Below are 13,863 nucleotides of genomic sequence, written 5' to 3'. Positions count from 1 at the left end.
AATAGAGATCCCGAAGAGAGAATCCCGATAGAAACCCCAGCCTGAGACCCCAGAGACCCTGGCCAGAGCCCCCTCCCATGCCCCAGGGCAGCTCTCCTGCCCAGGCAGGGGGTCTCCCCGGGGGCAGGGGGCTGTTGCTGGCTGAGCCCCAGGTGTTCACACCCTAAACTGCCCTCTGCCCTGCGAGAGAAATTCCCTTTGCACAATGTGCCATAAAACAAGGGAGGAGACACCAGGGCCTGCCAGGAACAGCCTCCTGCTGTGCAGAAACGCTGACATCAAAGAACACCTTTGCCCAGACCTGCTCTAGTGGAAGGTGTCCTGAGATAGCCTTTAAGGTCCCTTCCAACCCAAACCATTCCATGATTCTGCTGCTAATGCTCTGTCATCTCCCCTCCCTGCCAGGTACTGCTGAGAGAAACAAGGAGCTGGTTGATTTGAAGATGTTAATAAAGACATTAACTAAAAAATCCTCCAGCAGAACTATTTTGCAACCCCTACTTCGAAAATTCCCTGTTAGCTCTGTTTAAACACCTGAAATACCACAGAAGAAAATCATCACCGTTGACACTCCAATAACATTTCCATCATTGCTTTATTGATTCCAAACCCGAGGGGGAAAAATAGTTTAATTTACATATATTTTTACTTCCCTTACACCACTCACAGCAACGAGGCAACAGAGTTCAGTATTTCTGTGCAGAGCCTTCGTGTTTCATTTGCACTTTTGTGCTGCAAAGGCTTCTTGGAGATTAAGCACCAAGATGTGGTGGGAATATGGAGAACAAGCAGTGGTGGGGACATCAGGAAAGGTGTGCTGGGAAGAGAGGGAATGCTGCATCCTGCTCCTGGGATAAAAGCCACTGCACTCTGCAGGTGGTTCGAGCAGTTCCTGTGGGTCACTGTCAGCACCCAGGTTTTTAAGCACAGCAATTAACTCCCTCAAACTAAAGATTTCACTGATCCCATGGGGTCAGGCTGCACCTCTGCCTGAGATCCCATTCCAGTCCTGGCTTGGCAGAGGTGAGCAGCAGGTCTGGTGTTGCTCTTTCCAAAGAGGAGGGGTGGCAAACAGGCCAGGAGCAAGATTTGGAGACAGAGCCTTGTATTCACAATGTGATTTATGTGTCCAGGCTGGTGACAGCAGCTCTGCCAGGCACAGAGTGCAGCTGTGCCATCCAGCTGTGCTCCCGTGGGGATAAGGCAGGAAGACTGTTTCCACTGGGGGATCCCCCTCTCCACTCCCAGGGAGAGAGTTGGTGAGCAGGGGAGGGAAACAGGCTGAGCTGTAACAGGCAAAGGAATTTTAAGGCTGGAGAATGGCTCTTGGCTTCATCCCTGCAGCAGACTCCTGGCCACAATCATCCTCATGACCTCGTTGGTACCTGCAGGCAGGACAGGGTTGGAAAGACAGTTAAGAGATAATCCAGTACTTTACCCCCCAAAAAGGCCAAGGGAATTCTTCCCTGATCTGCAGTTTACAGCACAGAAAAGCTCTTCCCACCAGCTGAGGTGGCATTTAGGAGGTGTTGGGCCAAAACAGAGCTGACAAGTGCCAGAAAATTGCTTGGGAAAGGCTTCAGATGGTGGTGCTGCCTTTTATCAGATGGTGGTGCTGCCTTTTATTTGGGCATTGGGAGGGTGCAGGCACCAGGCACCGAGCAGAACTGGATTTATACCAACATCTGAGCTCTCTGCTTTACCATTTACAACACACCCAAAGGCTGCAAGCCCACTCAGTGTTGGAAAGGAGGATGTCCCTTATCAGATACCCTGGTTGTAGGGGAAGGGATTTCAAAGGAGGAAAAACAAAATGTTGACGAGGCCAAACTGAGATTAGAAAAGGCCAGATACTGTTAGAGACATGATGTCAAAGGGTGCAGCCAGACCAGAATCACAGGAAAGGAATTGTTAGGGAGAATCATCACGTGATGAGGAGTAATGGGATGGAACTGGACAGAGGCACTGCTAACATGACAACTAAATATCTTCCTCTGCTGTAAGGCTCTTAAAATAGACAGTAACTGCTCCAACACACCCAGAGCTCCCAGCCAAGGGACTCACACAGGACACCTCACGCTCAGAGCAAACCAGGACTCTGCAACCTAAGAATCCCAGAGTCATGTGGGAAGGTGGGGGCCTCCGGAGGGGGTTTTCTCTCCTGACTCCTCTGCCAGGTCGCTGGCAGTACGAGTGTCTCTTACCTTCCAGGATCTGGTGGACTCTGATGTCTCGCACGAACTGCTGCACTGCATAATCCTTCAAGTAGCCGTAGCCCCCGTGCATCTGCAGAGCCTGGTTACAGATCTAAGAGGAGAACATCGCTGCTGAGGTGACTTCTGGAGGACACAGCAGTGGCAGAAGCCCGGTAAGACCCCAGGAACCTGGCCTCATTGTTTTTTTCCCCTGGTCACCCAGTCCCATCTCCTAAACCCGTGGTGTGACAGCACAGCTCTGCTCTCTGCCCCCATCAGCGCTGCTCTCGCTGGGTCACGCTACCTAAACGCTGTTTCACATTCATGCGGCCAGGATTGCACGGGAACGCCCGGGGGACGGGGATGGGAATACCCAGGAACGGGTAATTTTAGGGGAAAAAGGCGCTTTTTTGCTGCATTTCTGTGGTTTGCGGATGCAAACCCGAACCGCCCGATCGCCACCTGGCGGCCACTCAAGGGAAGGGCCTGGAGGGCGCTGGTTTCCATGGAAACGCGACTCCCTGTGTCCCATCTGTCAATTTGGAACACAAAGCACGATAATAGCAAAAACACAGAGTGCTGAGAAAGCGCAGTAGCTTCGAAATTACACTGATTTAGGAAGCGTCAAGGGGCAGGTTTGCTTTTCTCTCTCCCTTCTTGCTTTCTCTTTTCAGGGACGTTTTGATAAGGTATGGAAATAATAAGGTGTTTTTCGAAGTGATCAGGTATTTTTCAGTGGTCTAGGAAAGACCACTTGCTACCTAGGAACGATCACCGTGCAACATGGAAATTATCCTTTGAAAATAGAAATGCTCTGCTCCCTGTCCCATCTCCCTTCTCAGTCCCTTAGGAAGCAGCAGAGAAAGCACTTCAGAGGGACTGATCCTGCAGCATCCACAGGTGCAGAACTCTGTCTTATAAAAAACACCCTGGTCCTGAAATCATAACATGGTTTGAGTTGGAATGTTCCTTAAAGCTCATCTTGTTCCAAACTCCTGCCATGGGCAGGGACATTTTTCACCAGCCCAGGTTGCTCCAAGCCCTGTCCAACCTGGCCTTGGATATTTCCAGGGATGGGGCAGCCACAGCTTCTCTGGGCAACCTGTGCCAGGGCCTCACCACCCTCACAGGGAAGAATGTCTTCCTAAACCCTAATCTAAACTTCCTCTTTCAATGTGAAGCCATTCCCCCTTGTCACTACCTGCTCTTGTAAATATTCCCTTTCCAGCTTTCTCATAGGCTCCCTCAGGTCCTGGAAGGCTGCAATTAGGTTGCCCCGAAGCCTTCTCTTTTCCAGGCTAAACAAACCCAACTCTTTCAGCCTTTCCTTGTGGGAGAGGTGCTCTCCATCCCTCTGATCACCTGGGTGGCCTCCTCTGGACTCGCTCCAACGGGTCCCTGTCCTTCTGTCTAAATGAGGCTCAGTGAACACACTTGGATCGGGGTCTCTATGGCATCAAACTTCCTCCTGCCACCCCGGTCACCAAGGGGGGGCCTCAGAAGCCCTGACAGCAAGTGGTGTCTGAGTGACCTACCAGGAAGCACTCGTCGGTGGCGAAGAGCTTGGCCATGGAGCAGAGCACGGCCGCGTCCTCCCGCCCGTCCTGCAGGGCCCGCGCCGCGTGCCGGACCATCAGCCGCGCCGCCACCAGCCTCGTGGCCATCTCTGCCAGCCCAAACTGCAGGTACTGCCACGGGGAGCACGAGGTCAGCACCCCCAGAGGGGCCTGAAGCACAGCCCCCCCCGCCCCCAGGCAGCGCCCAGCCCTGACGCGCTTCCTTCCGCAGGGAAAGTGTGATCCTGACTTCTCCGGGGAAAACCCTGAGAAGGGAGTGATGGCACCTCTGGCTGCCTGTTCAGCAGGGTCAGGAAGAGCACAGGGGTGCAGGGCTGATGGAAGGGTTACCTGATTGTTTGCCAGGGGTTCCCCGAACTGTTTGCGGACAGTGAGGTGTTCCCGAGCCAGGAGGACAGAGGCATGAGCAGCTCCTAACGAACACGAGGCTGGGGGGAGAAGCCAAGGACACAGGGTGAATATGAAGCCAATTCAGATGAGCATCAGGATGATCCTGCCCTTCACCCCTGCCCTTCTCACCGATGTTTATCCTGCCTCCATTCAGCCCCTGCATGGCGATGCTGAAGCCCTGCCCCTCGGCTCCCAGACGGTTGCCAACAGGAACAGCACAGTCCTCGAAGGTCACAGCCCGAGTTGGCTGGGAATTCCAGCCTACCTAGGAAAAAACAGAGCACCTTCCAGCTGCCTGAAGAGCAGCACACCTCCAGCTCCTGCAGAGAACCACCCAGCCTGCATTCAACCCCTCGGTGTCATTGCCAAGCTGCCTCTGAGTGCTTTGTCCTCAGTGTGGAAACTGGAATGTATTTGAGAAAATGCACAGATCCAATGAACCTTCACGCTCCTGAGACTAAAATCCTTCACTTACCAAAGGGATGGGTATTTGGCAAACTTCACCAAAGCTGGACTTGGCTTGGTAAAGCCATGCCAGGCTGGGACTCCAGTCCCATCCAAGAAGAGATCCCAAATGCTTTGCACAGACAAGCTCCTCAGGCCAAGAGGACACAGCCTCAAGCTGTGCCAGTGGGGGTTCAGGCTGGACATCAGGAAGAATTTCTTCACTGAAAGGGTTGTCAGGCACTGGAAGGGGCTGCCCAGGGAGGTTTGGAGTCCCCATTCCTGGAGGTGTCCAAGGAATGTCTGGCCGTGGCACTCAGTGCTCTGGGCTGGGGGACAAATTGGGCATCAGGCACAGTAATCTTGGAGGTCTTTTCCAACCTAAATTCTGTGATTCTGTGATCTCTGTCCTGCACTTCCCTCAAGCACTCAGGAAGGGCAAGCCAAGCCTCTTACCTTCCTCTCTTTCTTGCCAAAGCTGAGCCCTGGAGTGCCCTTCTCCACCACCAGGCAGGAGATGCCCTTGGGGCCTGGGCCTCCCGTGCGACACATGACCACGTACACATCAGTGTCCCCTCCTCCGCTGATGAAGGCCTGCAGAAGGGCACAGAGAGACAAGTGTGGCTTTCCTGTGCCAACCCTGAGCCTGCAGCAGCAGCTGGGATACAAAGGTGGAGGGGCAAAGACCCCACGGCCAGGAGGAATTTAGGGGCTCCGGTGAAAGCTCTGCAGATCACATCCTGCCTTGGGAGAGTGCACAGAGAAGAGGAGACAGCAGGGGGTGGAAAGGACAGTGAGACCCAGGCCCCAGTGTGCAGGTAGCCTTAAGAGGAGCAAAGAGGTACCTTGGAGCCATTCAGGACATAGGTGTCCCCTTTCCTCTGAGCTGAGGTCAGCAGGGAAGCTGCATCACTTCCACTCCCTGTTGGAGAGGTAAGGAAGCAGCCAGTGAAGCAGAGGGTGCAGAACCTACAAATTCTTCTCAGGAGACACCTGAGTTTGTACCATGAGCATCTCAGCAATCCCCACCTGCCCCTCCCCAACCTCCCAAATGAACACGAAAAGAAACTTTTCACCTCCAGCTCCGTTCAATGCTCATGTTCAGTTAAACTGTGTCAGGAGCACGGGAAGGGAGGTGCTTTCCTGGTTGAGGATGCTCACCTGGCTCAGTCAGGCAGTAAGAGGCAAATTTCTCCATGCTACAGAGGGATGGGCAGAACCTGCGGCGCTGCTCCTCGCTGCCAAAGGTGTCGATCATCCAAACACACATGCTGGAGTGGGAGGGAAGGGGCAGCTTTACAGGGTGTGAGCACAGCCCTGGGAGGAAGGCAGGTCACACAAGAACATCCCTGGCTGAACAGAGCAAAGCTCCACGGGGCTCAGCCATAAGCCCTGAGGCCCGAAAGTGTATTGTTCCACCTCAAAACAGGGCAAAATGAGGTGTCCTGGAAGCCAGGAGATCACCTGCCATTCACCACAGACCCACTGCCCTGTGGGACAGCAGTAACAGCCTCAGTGCTCCCCTCAGTGCTCAGCCCTACTCTGTCTTAGAAAACTGCACCTGGAAGGAGGAGGTATCACCATTCCAGCTTCCAGTGCCAAGTGAGCCCGTCCCTGGACATGTCTGTACAAGCAGGACAGGGCCCTGGTATCAGGTGGTGCCTCTGGGCTCTGTCACAGTATGGCCAGTGCACAAAGGCTTTTTCCAAACAAGTTACTATCTATAGACAGCTTAAATGGGAGACCAGGGAACAAAATCCAGAACTTAATCCCATCTCGCATGCCACAAAGCTAAAATTACTTCTTGGTGGCATCCCTTGCAGCCTATTTGTTTACTGCCATCCAGGGATCCTCACAGGGATGTGCCTACTCGAGGTCACAATTTCAATATTTAAATGAGCAGCACCCAGGAAGCTGTTCCAGCTGGATTTGGAGCCCACAGAGCAGCTGTGTTTTCCACCCACCCCTCTGCAGACACACTCACTTGTGGATGCTCATGTAAGCAGTGGTGCTGGTGCATCCTGTTGATAAAGCCTCGAAGATTATGGAGGTGTCGAGTCGTGACAATCCGGAGCCACCGACATCTGGTTTCACATAGATCCCCCCAAAGCCCAGCTGGGCTGCCTTCCGCAGGGTTTCCACTGGGAATATTTCCTGTTGGGGCAGGCAGAGATATCCCCAGTGAATGTTCATCATCAGTTCAATCTGCTGGTACACCTGGGCTACCAAGTCCAGTCCCACACTCCTTGCAGAGTGTAAGCTGGCCAGGTGGGTTAAAGGAGAGGTGGCTCCCCACGCAGACACATTCCATCTTCAGGAGTAAATCCGGGTTTCAGGCGATGGAATAGCCTGGTTAGGAAAGCTTTAAAGTATTTCTGATGATTTCCCACCCCAGCTGCAGCAGCAGCAGCTTCAATGAACACCTCTACAGATGGCACGACAGCATCAAGGAGGTATTGCAGGAACCCCTTGGTGAGGCCCAAGGATCACAACACGTTAAAGGAGGGAAAAGTGAGCAGTCCAAGCCCTCCAAGGCTGTCATACCTTTTCATCCCACTCAGCCATGTAAGGAGCCATCTCCTTGGCAGCAAAATCAAGGGCAACTTTTTGGAATTCCTTCTGATCCTCAGTCAGTCCGACAGATGCTGGAAAAGCAGGAAGAGATTGGAATATGTGTCAGTTGTGGGAAAGCAGCAAAACCACCTCTTCTATACCTCAAAGTGCCCCTTAACTCATACAAACAGCTCAGGGTCTGCTGCAGAGACCATTGCTCCGTTCCTCAGGAGTATCAGGGGGCTTTGGGAGGGGCTTTCTTAGGACAAAACAAACACTATCCCAGGTTGCTTCAAGCCCTGTCTGACCTGGCCTTGACCACTTCAAAGGATGGGGCAGCCACAACTTCTCTGGGCAACCTGTGCCAGCTGGAATTCTGCCAGAATTTCTTCCTAACATCTGACCTAAATCCACTCCCCCTTGTCCTATCAGTCTGCCCATGCAAAAAACCTGCTTTCCTTCTTTTTTATAATCCCCCTTTTCTGAGATATTCTTTGATTTCACTGTCAAGCCTGGAAAACCCTGACGGTCTAACAAAGGTAAGGGAGGTACAGGGAGGTGGGAGGACCTTTCCTTGTGGGTTCTGTCCCACTGCTGAGCACACTCTAACAAAGGTAAGGGGGGTACAAAGAGAGGGAAAGACCTTTCCTTGCAGCTGTGCTCTAACAAAGGTAAGGGGGGGAGAGGGATGGGGAAAGATGTTTACTTGTGGGTTCTGTCCCATTGCCGGGAAGGGTCTAAAAAAGGTAAGGGAGGTACAGGGAGGGTGAAGGACCTTTCCTTGCGGGCACTGCTCCACTGCCGGCCACCCACCGCGGGGTGTCCGAGCTCGCATCGCCCTGGGCGGTGCAGGGACACAGGGAGCAGGGACACAAGAGCAGGAGAATGGACACATCCCTCCAGGCGGGCACAGTTCTTGGACCACCGATCCCTCTCCATCTTCCCCCACGCCGCCTCCCCCCGGGCCGCGGGGGGACATCCCCGGGGGGGATATCGGGGGCCGGGCAGGCGGAGCCGGGGCCGGGATCGGGGCATCCCCGGGATCGGGGCATCTCTGGGATCGGGGCATCCCCGGATCCTTACGGTCGATGCAGGACGCGATCCCCCGCCGCCCCAGCGCCAGCCGGGCCGCCACCCGCGGGGCCGCTCGCCACGCCATGGCCATGGCCGGGGCCGTCCCCGTTCCCGGTTCCCGGCTCCCGGCGGGGCAGGCTGGGAGCTGTAGTCCTGCCCCCGGCACCGCCCGCCCGAGCGGGGAGGGAGCGAGGGGAGCCGGCCCTGCCCCGGCGTTTGCATAGCGGGCACCGCTTCCTCCCGCAGCCCGAGCATCCTCATCCCGCACCGGCACCGGGAGCGGCGCGGCCGGTGAGCGGGGGCTCGGGGGGGGAGAGAGGGAGAGAGGGAGAGGGGGAGGGAGAGAGGGGAGGGGAGGGGAGAAGCTTGGCATGGGAGGTGGAAAAGTTGATGCCAGGCGGCCTGGCAGGAGGAGGCCGGCGCAGAGCCGCGGAACTCCTGCTGAGAGAGGGGGCAGGGGATGGGCCGCCCGGCTCGGCGCCTGGCACGGGATTGTGCGGGTCGGGAGGGAGCTCTGGGGATGATCCGGTCCAGCCCCCCCTGCCACGGCAGGGTCACCTGGCGCAGGTGACGCGGAAACGCGCCCAGGTGGGGTCTGACGTCTGCAAAGGGAGACATTCCCGGAGGGACTTCAGCGAGCGGGGCACGGAGAGCAACAGGCTGAGCCCGAGCCCCCGGTGCGGGGCTGGCTCCGCAGGGAAGCGCTTCTCCCTTTTCCAGAGGCACAGCCCCTCTGGCTCAGCCCACGCGGCTCCGGGACCGTTCTCCAGCGGCTCTGGAGCAGGAATCCAGCCCTGCTGCTGGTGTCCATCAGCCCAGGGCGCGGTCCCCAGCCCCTGCCAGCATTCACACTGATAGAGGAAGTGGCTGAGCTCAGGGAAAGATTTATTCGCTCTCCACTCTCCCTACAGCTCTGTCTCGGCCAGCTCTACTTTTCCCAGCTTGCCTGAATACGCAGTAATTCCTCCTCCTTAATTCCTCCTCCTTCTCTCGTTCGTCAGGCGAAGATAATTCAAAGAGACCAGAGATGCCTTGGCCGAGCAGAAAGAGAGACAAAGGAGCAGTAGCAGGTCTGTGCTGACATCCTGACTGATTTAGCATCTCTCATTTGAGGTTCCAAGCTGTAGTGAAACTACAGGCAGCCGAATTAACCGTCTGACTTTCAGAGCCACATGTTTTGCAGACAGAATTTCCTGTGTAGAATGGGCTGAGCACCCAGGCGAGACTGAGACAAGTCTGCTGGGTGTGTGATAAGGACAATGATGTATATTCTGGTTAGGAATATGTAATTCATGCCCATTTATGAAGAGCTTTCAGGTCCTACACGTTAGAGATGGCCAGTCAGAGTATGTGTAGTGCCAGGAAGCTGATGGGAAAAGGAAAAAGCAAAAACCTTGCACTGGAGGCACCATTATGTGGTGTTAAAAGTATAAGATGAAAAAAAATTTCACAGTTGGCTCATCCATGCCACTCATCTGCTTGATCCACTCTAACAAATAACCACCTTCTTACCCTTTAATCACTTCTTAATAATTGAGGGGGGGTTTTTTTGCCTGGGTCCTGAAGAAACAAGGGATATGAATCCCTTCTGAACAGGTAGCTCAGTGGAGGCTTAAGATAAGGTTTCCAGCTACAAGAATAGAAATAGCTTACTTTTCTGCTGAATGTTCCTGTTACTCACCAGATTCACCTAAACCAGCTTTGTTGCCTGCAGCTGATTTCTCAGCAATTAATTAAAAAATTTCAACTCCACTTCATGTGGGCAACATGGTCTGTCCTTTTTTTTTTTTTAATGACTAACTGTGACTTTAAAATTCCATTTGTGCATGCTGCACACACACACACAAAAATATACTTATTTCAGATGCAAATTAGAAATACTCAGAATCACTGGTGCATAATGCTACTACCTTATCCTTAACACCTGGGGTGCACCAAACCTCTGCTGCAGTCAGGTGAAACCAGCTTAAACAACTAAAAATATTTTAGCACCAGTCATTGCAGAAAAATGTGAAACAAAATGTGTTTTACCTGAACGGTTTGTTTCTTTCTTTTAAGATAAAAAAGAGCCTGATGCTAAAATTGCCAAAACCGAGGAGGAGACTTCGGATAAGGAGGAGGAAGAGAAGCCTGCAAAACCTCCAGCTGGGAGCTCCAAGTCGGGATGGAAGAACTGGAAGAAGACAAAAGAATCTGAGTCTGGTGGGGAGGAAAGCAAGATCACATATTGCCACTGGCTGCTGAAATCAGAACCGGAGAGCAGGCTGGAGAAGGGAGTGGATGTGAAAGTAAGCACTGACACCCATCCTTACTCAGCAGGGCACAGCAGCAGTGTCACCCCTGCCCAGAGCATTGGGGACCAGAGGGGCAGGACCAGACAGCTCAGATTGCTTTTTCTTCTCTAAACCCGTTTGTCTTCCTGGAAATAGAAAGATGTAAGGTTGTGTTTTTCCAGGGTGACAGCCTTGGGGTTTCATACGTGTAATAAAAGAGGAAATCAGGTCCTCAGGATGCTTGGCTGTTGATCACAGGGGCAGCATCTATTTCAGGCTCTCCCTTTACACCACTGCAGTGTTCCTCCTTTGCAAAGGCTTTTCTTCAGCCCCTGTGGGAAGAAAAAATTGTGTCAAGTTCATATTATAATAGAAGGAGCTACTAGCAGCAAATGTTTAGGCTCAGTGCAGACAATGACACAGTGAGGATCAGACACCTCCTGAATTAACCTGATTTTCATTCCATTTGGCAGTTCAGCGTTGATGACTTGAAAGCTCAGCCCAATCAGACAACCTGCTGGGATGGAGTGAGAAACTACCAGGTAAGAAGCACATGGAGTCACTGGAACAGCACCAGGAAAAAGGTGGCTCCCCCCACAGATAAGTGGTTCCCTTTCTTGAAGCATTTCCTTTTGAGGTGTGTTTATACAGGTGCATTTTGGCAGGAGTCTAAAGTCTAAACTCCTTAGTTGCCTCTAGGTCAGGGATAGATTCAGGCTGGGGAATATTCTGTCAATATTCTGTCAATATTGACATCTTTTAGCAAGTCTGTACTTGCCCAAATATGCCCTGTCAGTGTAGAGCTTTCTCTTCCAAAGGAATTCCACGTGGTTCCCCTACTAGATATGATCCCTGTGCTATATATGCTCCCCCCTCTACATGATCTGCTCTGCTGCCTGTTTGCTAACAGCAAGTTAAGTCTTTGGAACAAGGGTGGCTGAGCTGTTGAATTCCCACACACTTTCTAACCAACAGGATCTTGCTCTTCAGCCTTGTTTTTCCTTATTTTAATTCCAACACAAAAACATCTCTATGACAACTGTAGGAAAATCTGAGTAGCTCTGAAGCACATCTACCTCTCTTGCTGTTAGTTCCTGTTCCTGGCTGCTTGTAATGAAGCCCTGAGAGCTTGATAGGAAGAGCTGAAAGTCTCTTGTTTGCCCCTGACAGGCAAGGAATTTCCTGAGAGCCATGAAAATTGGGCAGCAGGCTTTCTTCTACCACAGTAACTGTAAAGAGCCTGGCATTGTGGCCATTGTCAAGGTGAGTGTGTCTGTGTTTTGGGGGGAGTAGTAATGGATGGGTTATCCAACAGCTCCTTACCTGTGCCTCAGCACCAAGGGAGTGCAGGAGTTGTCCAGTCTGAGCAGGGAATGAGCCCTGGGCACCTCAGCTCAGCAGTCCAGGGCTGACTCAAGCATCTGTCCCCAGAGAGATGGAACCACAGTGCTGTTTTCCTGCTGACATTTCAGGGCACTCCCAGCCAAGCCAAGTGTTGCTCCACACTCTGATTCAAATCTGACTCACTAACTTCAGCTGAGCCCACAAGGCATTAATATAAAACCCAGGGCACAGAAAAGCTTTTTCTCTAAGAGCACAACTCACCACAAGGACTATCATCACCTACCCAGTTTTTTTGCTGCATGTTTTCCTGCCACATTGATCTCCAGAAGGTGATGCTTCACTGACAGCTGGAGTGTTCTGCAGTGCTTCAACCCAAGAAATGTGAAGGAATCTCACCATTAGAATGGAGTCCAGGGGAAGCAAGGCTGATTTTTGCACTTGGATTATTCCTTGTGTCTAGTCACAGCTTTTTTTCAAAGGGCATTTCATACCCTTTGCTGACAGTTGTTTTAAACTGGTGGGAACTTGTCTCTCATTCTTCTCCCCTTTCTGCTCCAGATTGTAAAGGAGGCCTACCCTGATCACACACAGTTTGATCAGAAGGATCCCCACTATGACTCCACCAGCAGAAAGGAGAACCCCAAATGGTCCATGGTAATGTACTGCACTAAATACAGCTGTTCCAAGCTCTGTGTGCAAACTGAGTGAAGGGAGAAGCCTCTTTGCATCATATTGCAAATCTTGGTCTTCTATCCTGGCCTAGCTGCCTTTTTCTCTCTCAAGAGAAAATCAATCCTATTTTCTGTGTCTTTCCCCCTATCCCCACCAGACGGCTGCTAAAATGTATCTCCCTAAATTTTCCAACCTTACCTGGGTGCAGAGCTGGCCTCCTTGCATGGCAGAACTCTGGGTTAGGAAAATGAGCATCTTTAAGTACCAATCTCAGTCCACAGCAAACAAAGCTGTGCTTTTGAGGCACGTTAAATTGTAGGGAGGGGACTGATCACAGGCTGGCTCCATCCCACATCTGACTTGTTGTTGTCTGTGACAACATGAATGCACACTCTGTTGCACAGTGCTAATCCATGTGAGCAGATCACCTGCCAGAAGCACCTGGAAGTTCTTGTGGCCTCGGGCAAGGAAAAAAGCTTCCAGGCTGTGATGAGGTGGTGCACATCAGTCATTTGCTTCGGTTTTAAACCTTTATCCCCTCCAAAGATGTTATGTGCCATCTGGAGGCTGTACCCCTCCCCAACCCTGCTCCTTTGCTGCCCACCCTGCCCAGGTGGACGTGCAGTTTGTGCGGATGACGAAGAGGTTCATCCCCCTCTCGGAGATCAAGGCTCACCACCTGGCACACAAAGCAGATGGGGGGCCCCTGAAGGACATGATGCTCTTCACAAGACAACGTCTTTCCATCCAACCACTGACACAAGGTAAGAACCCCCTTGGACTCCCGAGGCCGTTCCCTCTGGGAGAGACGGAACCTGCAAGTTCCACTCACGGCTTTTTCTGTCTTTTTAACGCAGAGCAATTTGATTTTGTCTTGAGCCTGGAAGAGGAAAAGCCACATTAAGGAGCTGAGAGCAGCCCAGCTTCCCCCCAGCCTGCTGATGCCTCCTCCTCAACCAGCACAGTTCTCAAGTTTACCTGCTCAGCCGCAGCCCCACCAACACGCCCACACACGATTCTCAGCCACACGTCCCTTACCCTGACACACTGTTATTTTTGCTTATTTTTAAATAAATAAAGCCTTTTGGAATCAATTGCAGCTTCTGAGTTTTTAATAGGGGAAAAAAATCTGCTATTTATCTCTTGAAGGACCAAACAGGTACATCCTCTCTGAGGTGTTTAGTTCCAGATCTAGTGCAGTTCCATGTACTGCAGAGGGACATTTTTCTGCAGAAAGGTATCACTAAGTTCTGTCTAGAACAAGAAAATTTAGAATAATAGAATCATAGAATGGCCTGGGTTGGAAGGGACCTTAAAGATCATCTTGTTCTACCCCTACTT

At 52.2% G+C, this 13,863-nt stretch overlaps 2 protein-coding genes across 4 annotated transcripts; one reads left to right on the top strand and one right to left on the bottom strand.

Moving 5' to 3' along the window:
* Positions 1 to 576: 576 nt before the first annotated feature.
* On the bottom strand, positions 577 to 8,370 carry ACAD8 (acyl-CoA dehydrogenase family member 8). Its single transcript, XM_051812267.1, has 11 exons — positions 8,243 to 8,370; positions 7,151 to 7,251; positions 6,591 to 6,760; positions 5,768 to 5,877; positions 5,452 to 5,528; positions 5,063 to 5,200; positions 4,292 to 4,427; positions 4,103 to 4,200; positions 3,731 to 3,883; positions 2,205 to 2,307; positions 577 to 1,385 (listed from the first exon to the last, which is right to left on the bottom strand). Exons 1-11 carry the CDS (start codon positions 8,322 to 8,324, stop codon positions 1,333 to 1,335), a joined length of 1,221 nt encoding a protein of 406 aa, XP_051668227.1. The 5' UTR covers positions 8,325 to 8,370; the 3' UTR covers positions 577 to 1,332.
* Positions 2,220 to 13,610, top strand: THYN1 (thymocyte nuclear protein 1). Of its 3 annotated transcripts, none has more exons than XM_051812283.1 (8): positions 2,220 to 2,368; positions 9,235 to 9,303; positions 10,292 to 10,521; positions 10,980 to 11,048; positions 11,677 to 11,769; positions 12,409 to 12,504; positions 13,136 to 13,286; positions 13,380 to 13,610. In XM_051812283.1, exons 2-8 carry the CDS (start codon positions 9,261 to 9,263, stop codon positions 13,424 to 13,426), a joined length of 729 nt encoding a protein of 242 aa, XP_051668243.1. In that variant the 5' UTR covers positions 2,220 to 2,368; positions 9,235 to 9,260; the 3' UTR covers positions 13,427 to 13,610. The 3 variants fall into 3 exon arrangements, with proteins under 3 accessions (XP_051668243.1, XP_051668245.1, XP_051668244.1); XM_051812285.1 differs by lacking the exon at positions 2,220 to 2,368 and adding an exon at positions 7,655 to 7,698; XM_051812284.1 differs by lacking the exon at positions 2,220 to 2,368 and adding an exon at positions 8,412 to 8,524.
* Positions 13,611 to 13,863: the final 253 nt, after the last annotated feature.

This window comes from Manacus candei, unplaced genomic scaffold, assembly GCF_025592945.1.
Source record: "Manacus candei isolate 608988 ecotype Guabito, Panama unplaced genomic scaffold, ASM2559294v1 h1tg000086l, whole genome shotgun sequence".
Classification (NCBI taxonomy): domain Eukaryota; kingdom Metazoa; phylum Chordata; class Aves; order Passeriformes; family Pipridae; genus Manacus; species Manacus candei.
Note: the sequence above shows the minus strand (reverse complement) of the source record. Positions and strands in the feature narration are given on the sequence as shown.

Bases quoted from the DNA above. Each gene is read 5' to 3' on its own strand.
- ACAD8 (XM_051812267.1), bottom strand. From the start codon at position 8,324: ATGGCCATGGCGTGGCGAGCGGCCCCGCGGGTGGCGGCCCGGCTGGCG. The intron at 7,252-8,242 runs GTAAGGATCCGG...CTGCTTTTCCAG, and splicing joins GATCGCGTCCTGCATCGACC to CATCTGTCGGACTGACTGAG. The intron at 2,308-3,730 runs GTAGGTCACTCA...TTCTCCTCTTAG, and splicing joins CCACCGACGAGTGCTTCCTG to ATCTGTAACCAGGCTCTGCA.
- THYN1 (XM_051812283.1), top strand. From the start codon at position 9,261: ATGCCTTGGCCGAGCAGAAAGAGAGACAAAGGAGCAGTAGCAG. The intron at 12,505-13,135 runs GTAATGTACTGC...CACCCTGCCCAG, and splicing joins AGAACCCCAAATGGTCCATG to GTGGACGTGCAGTTTGTGCG. The intron at 13,287-13,379 runs GTAAGAACCCCC...TTTTTAACGCAG, and splicing joins CATCCAACCACTGACACAAG to AGCAATTTGATTTTGTCTTG.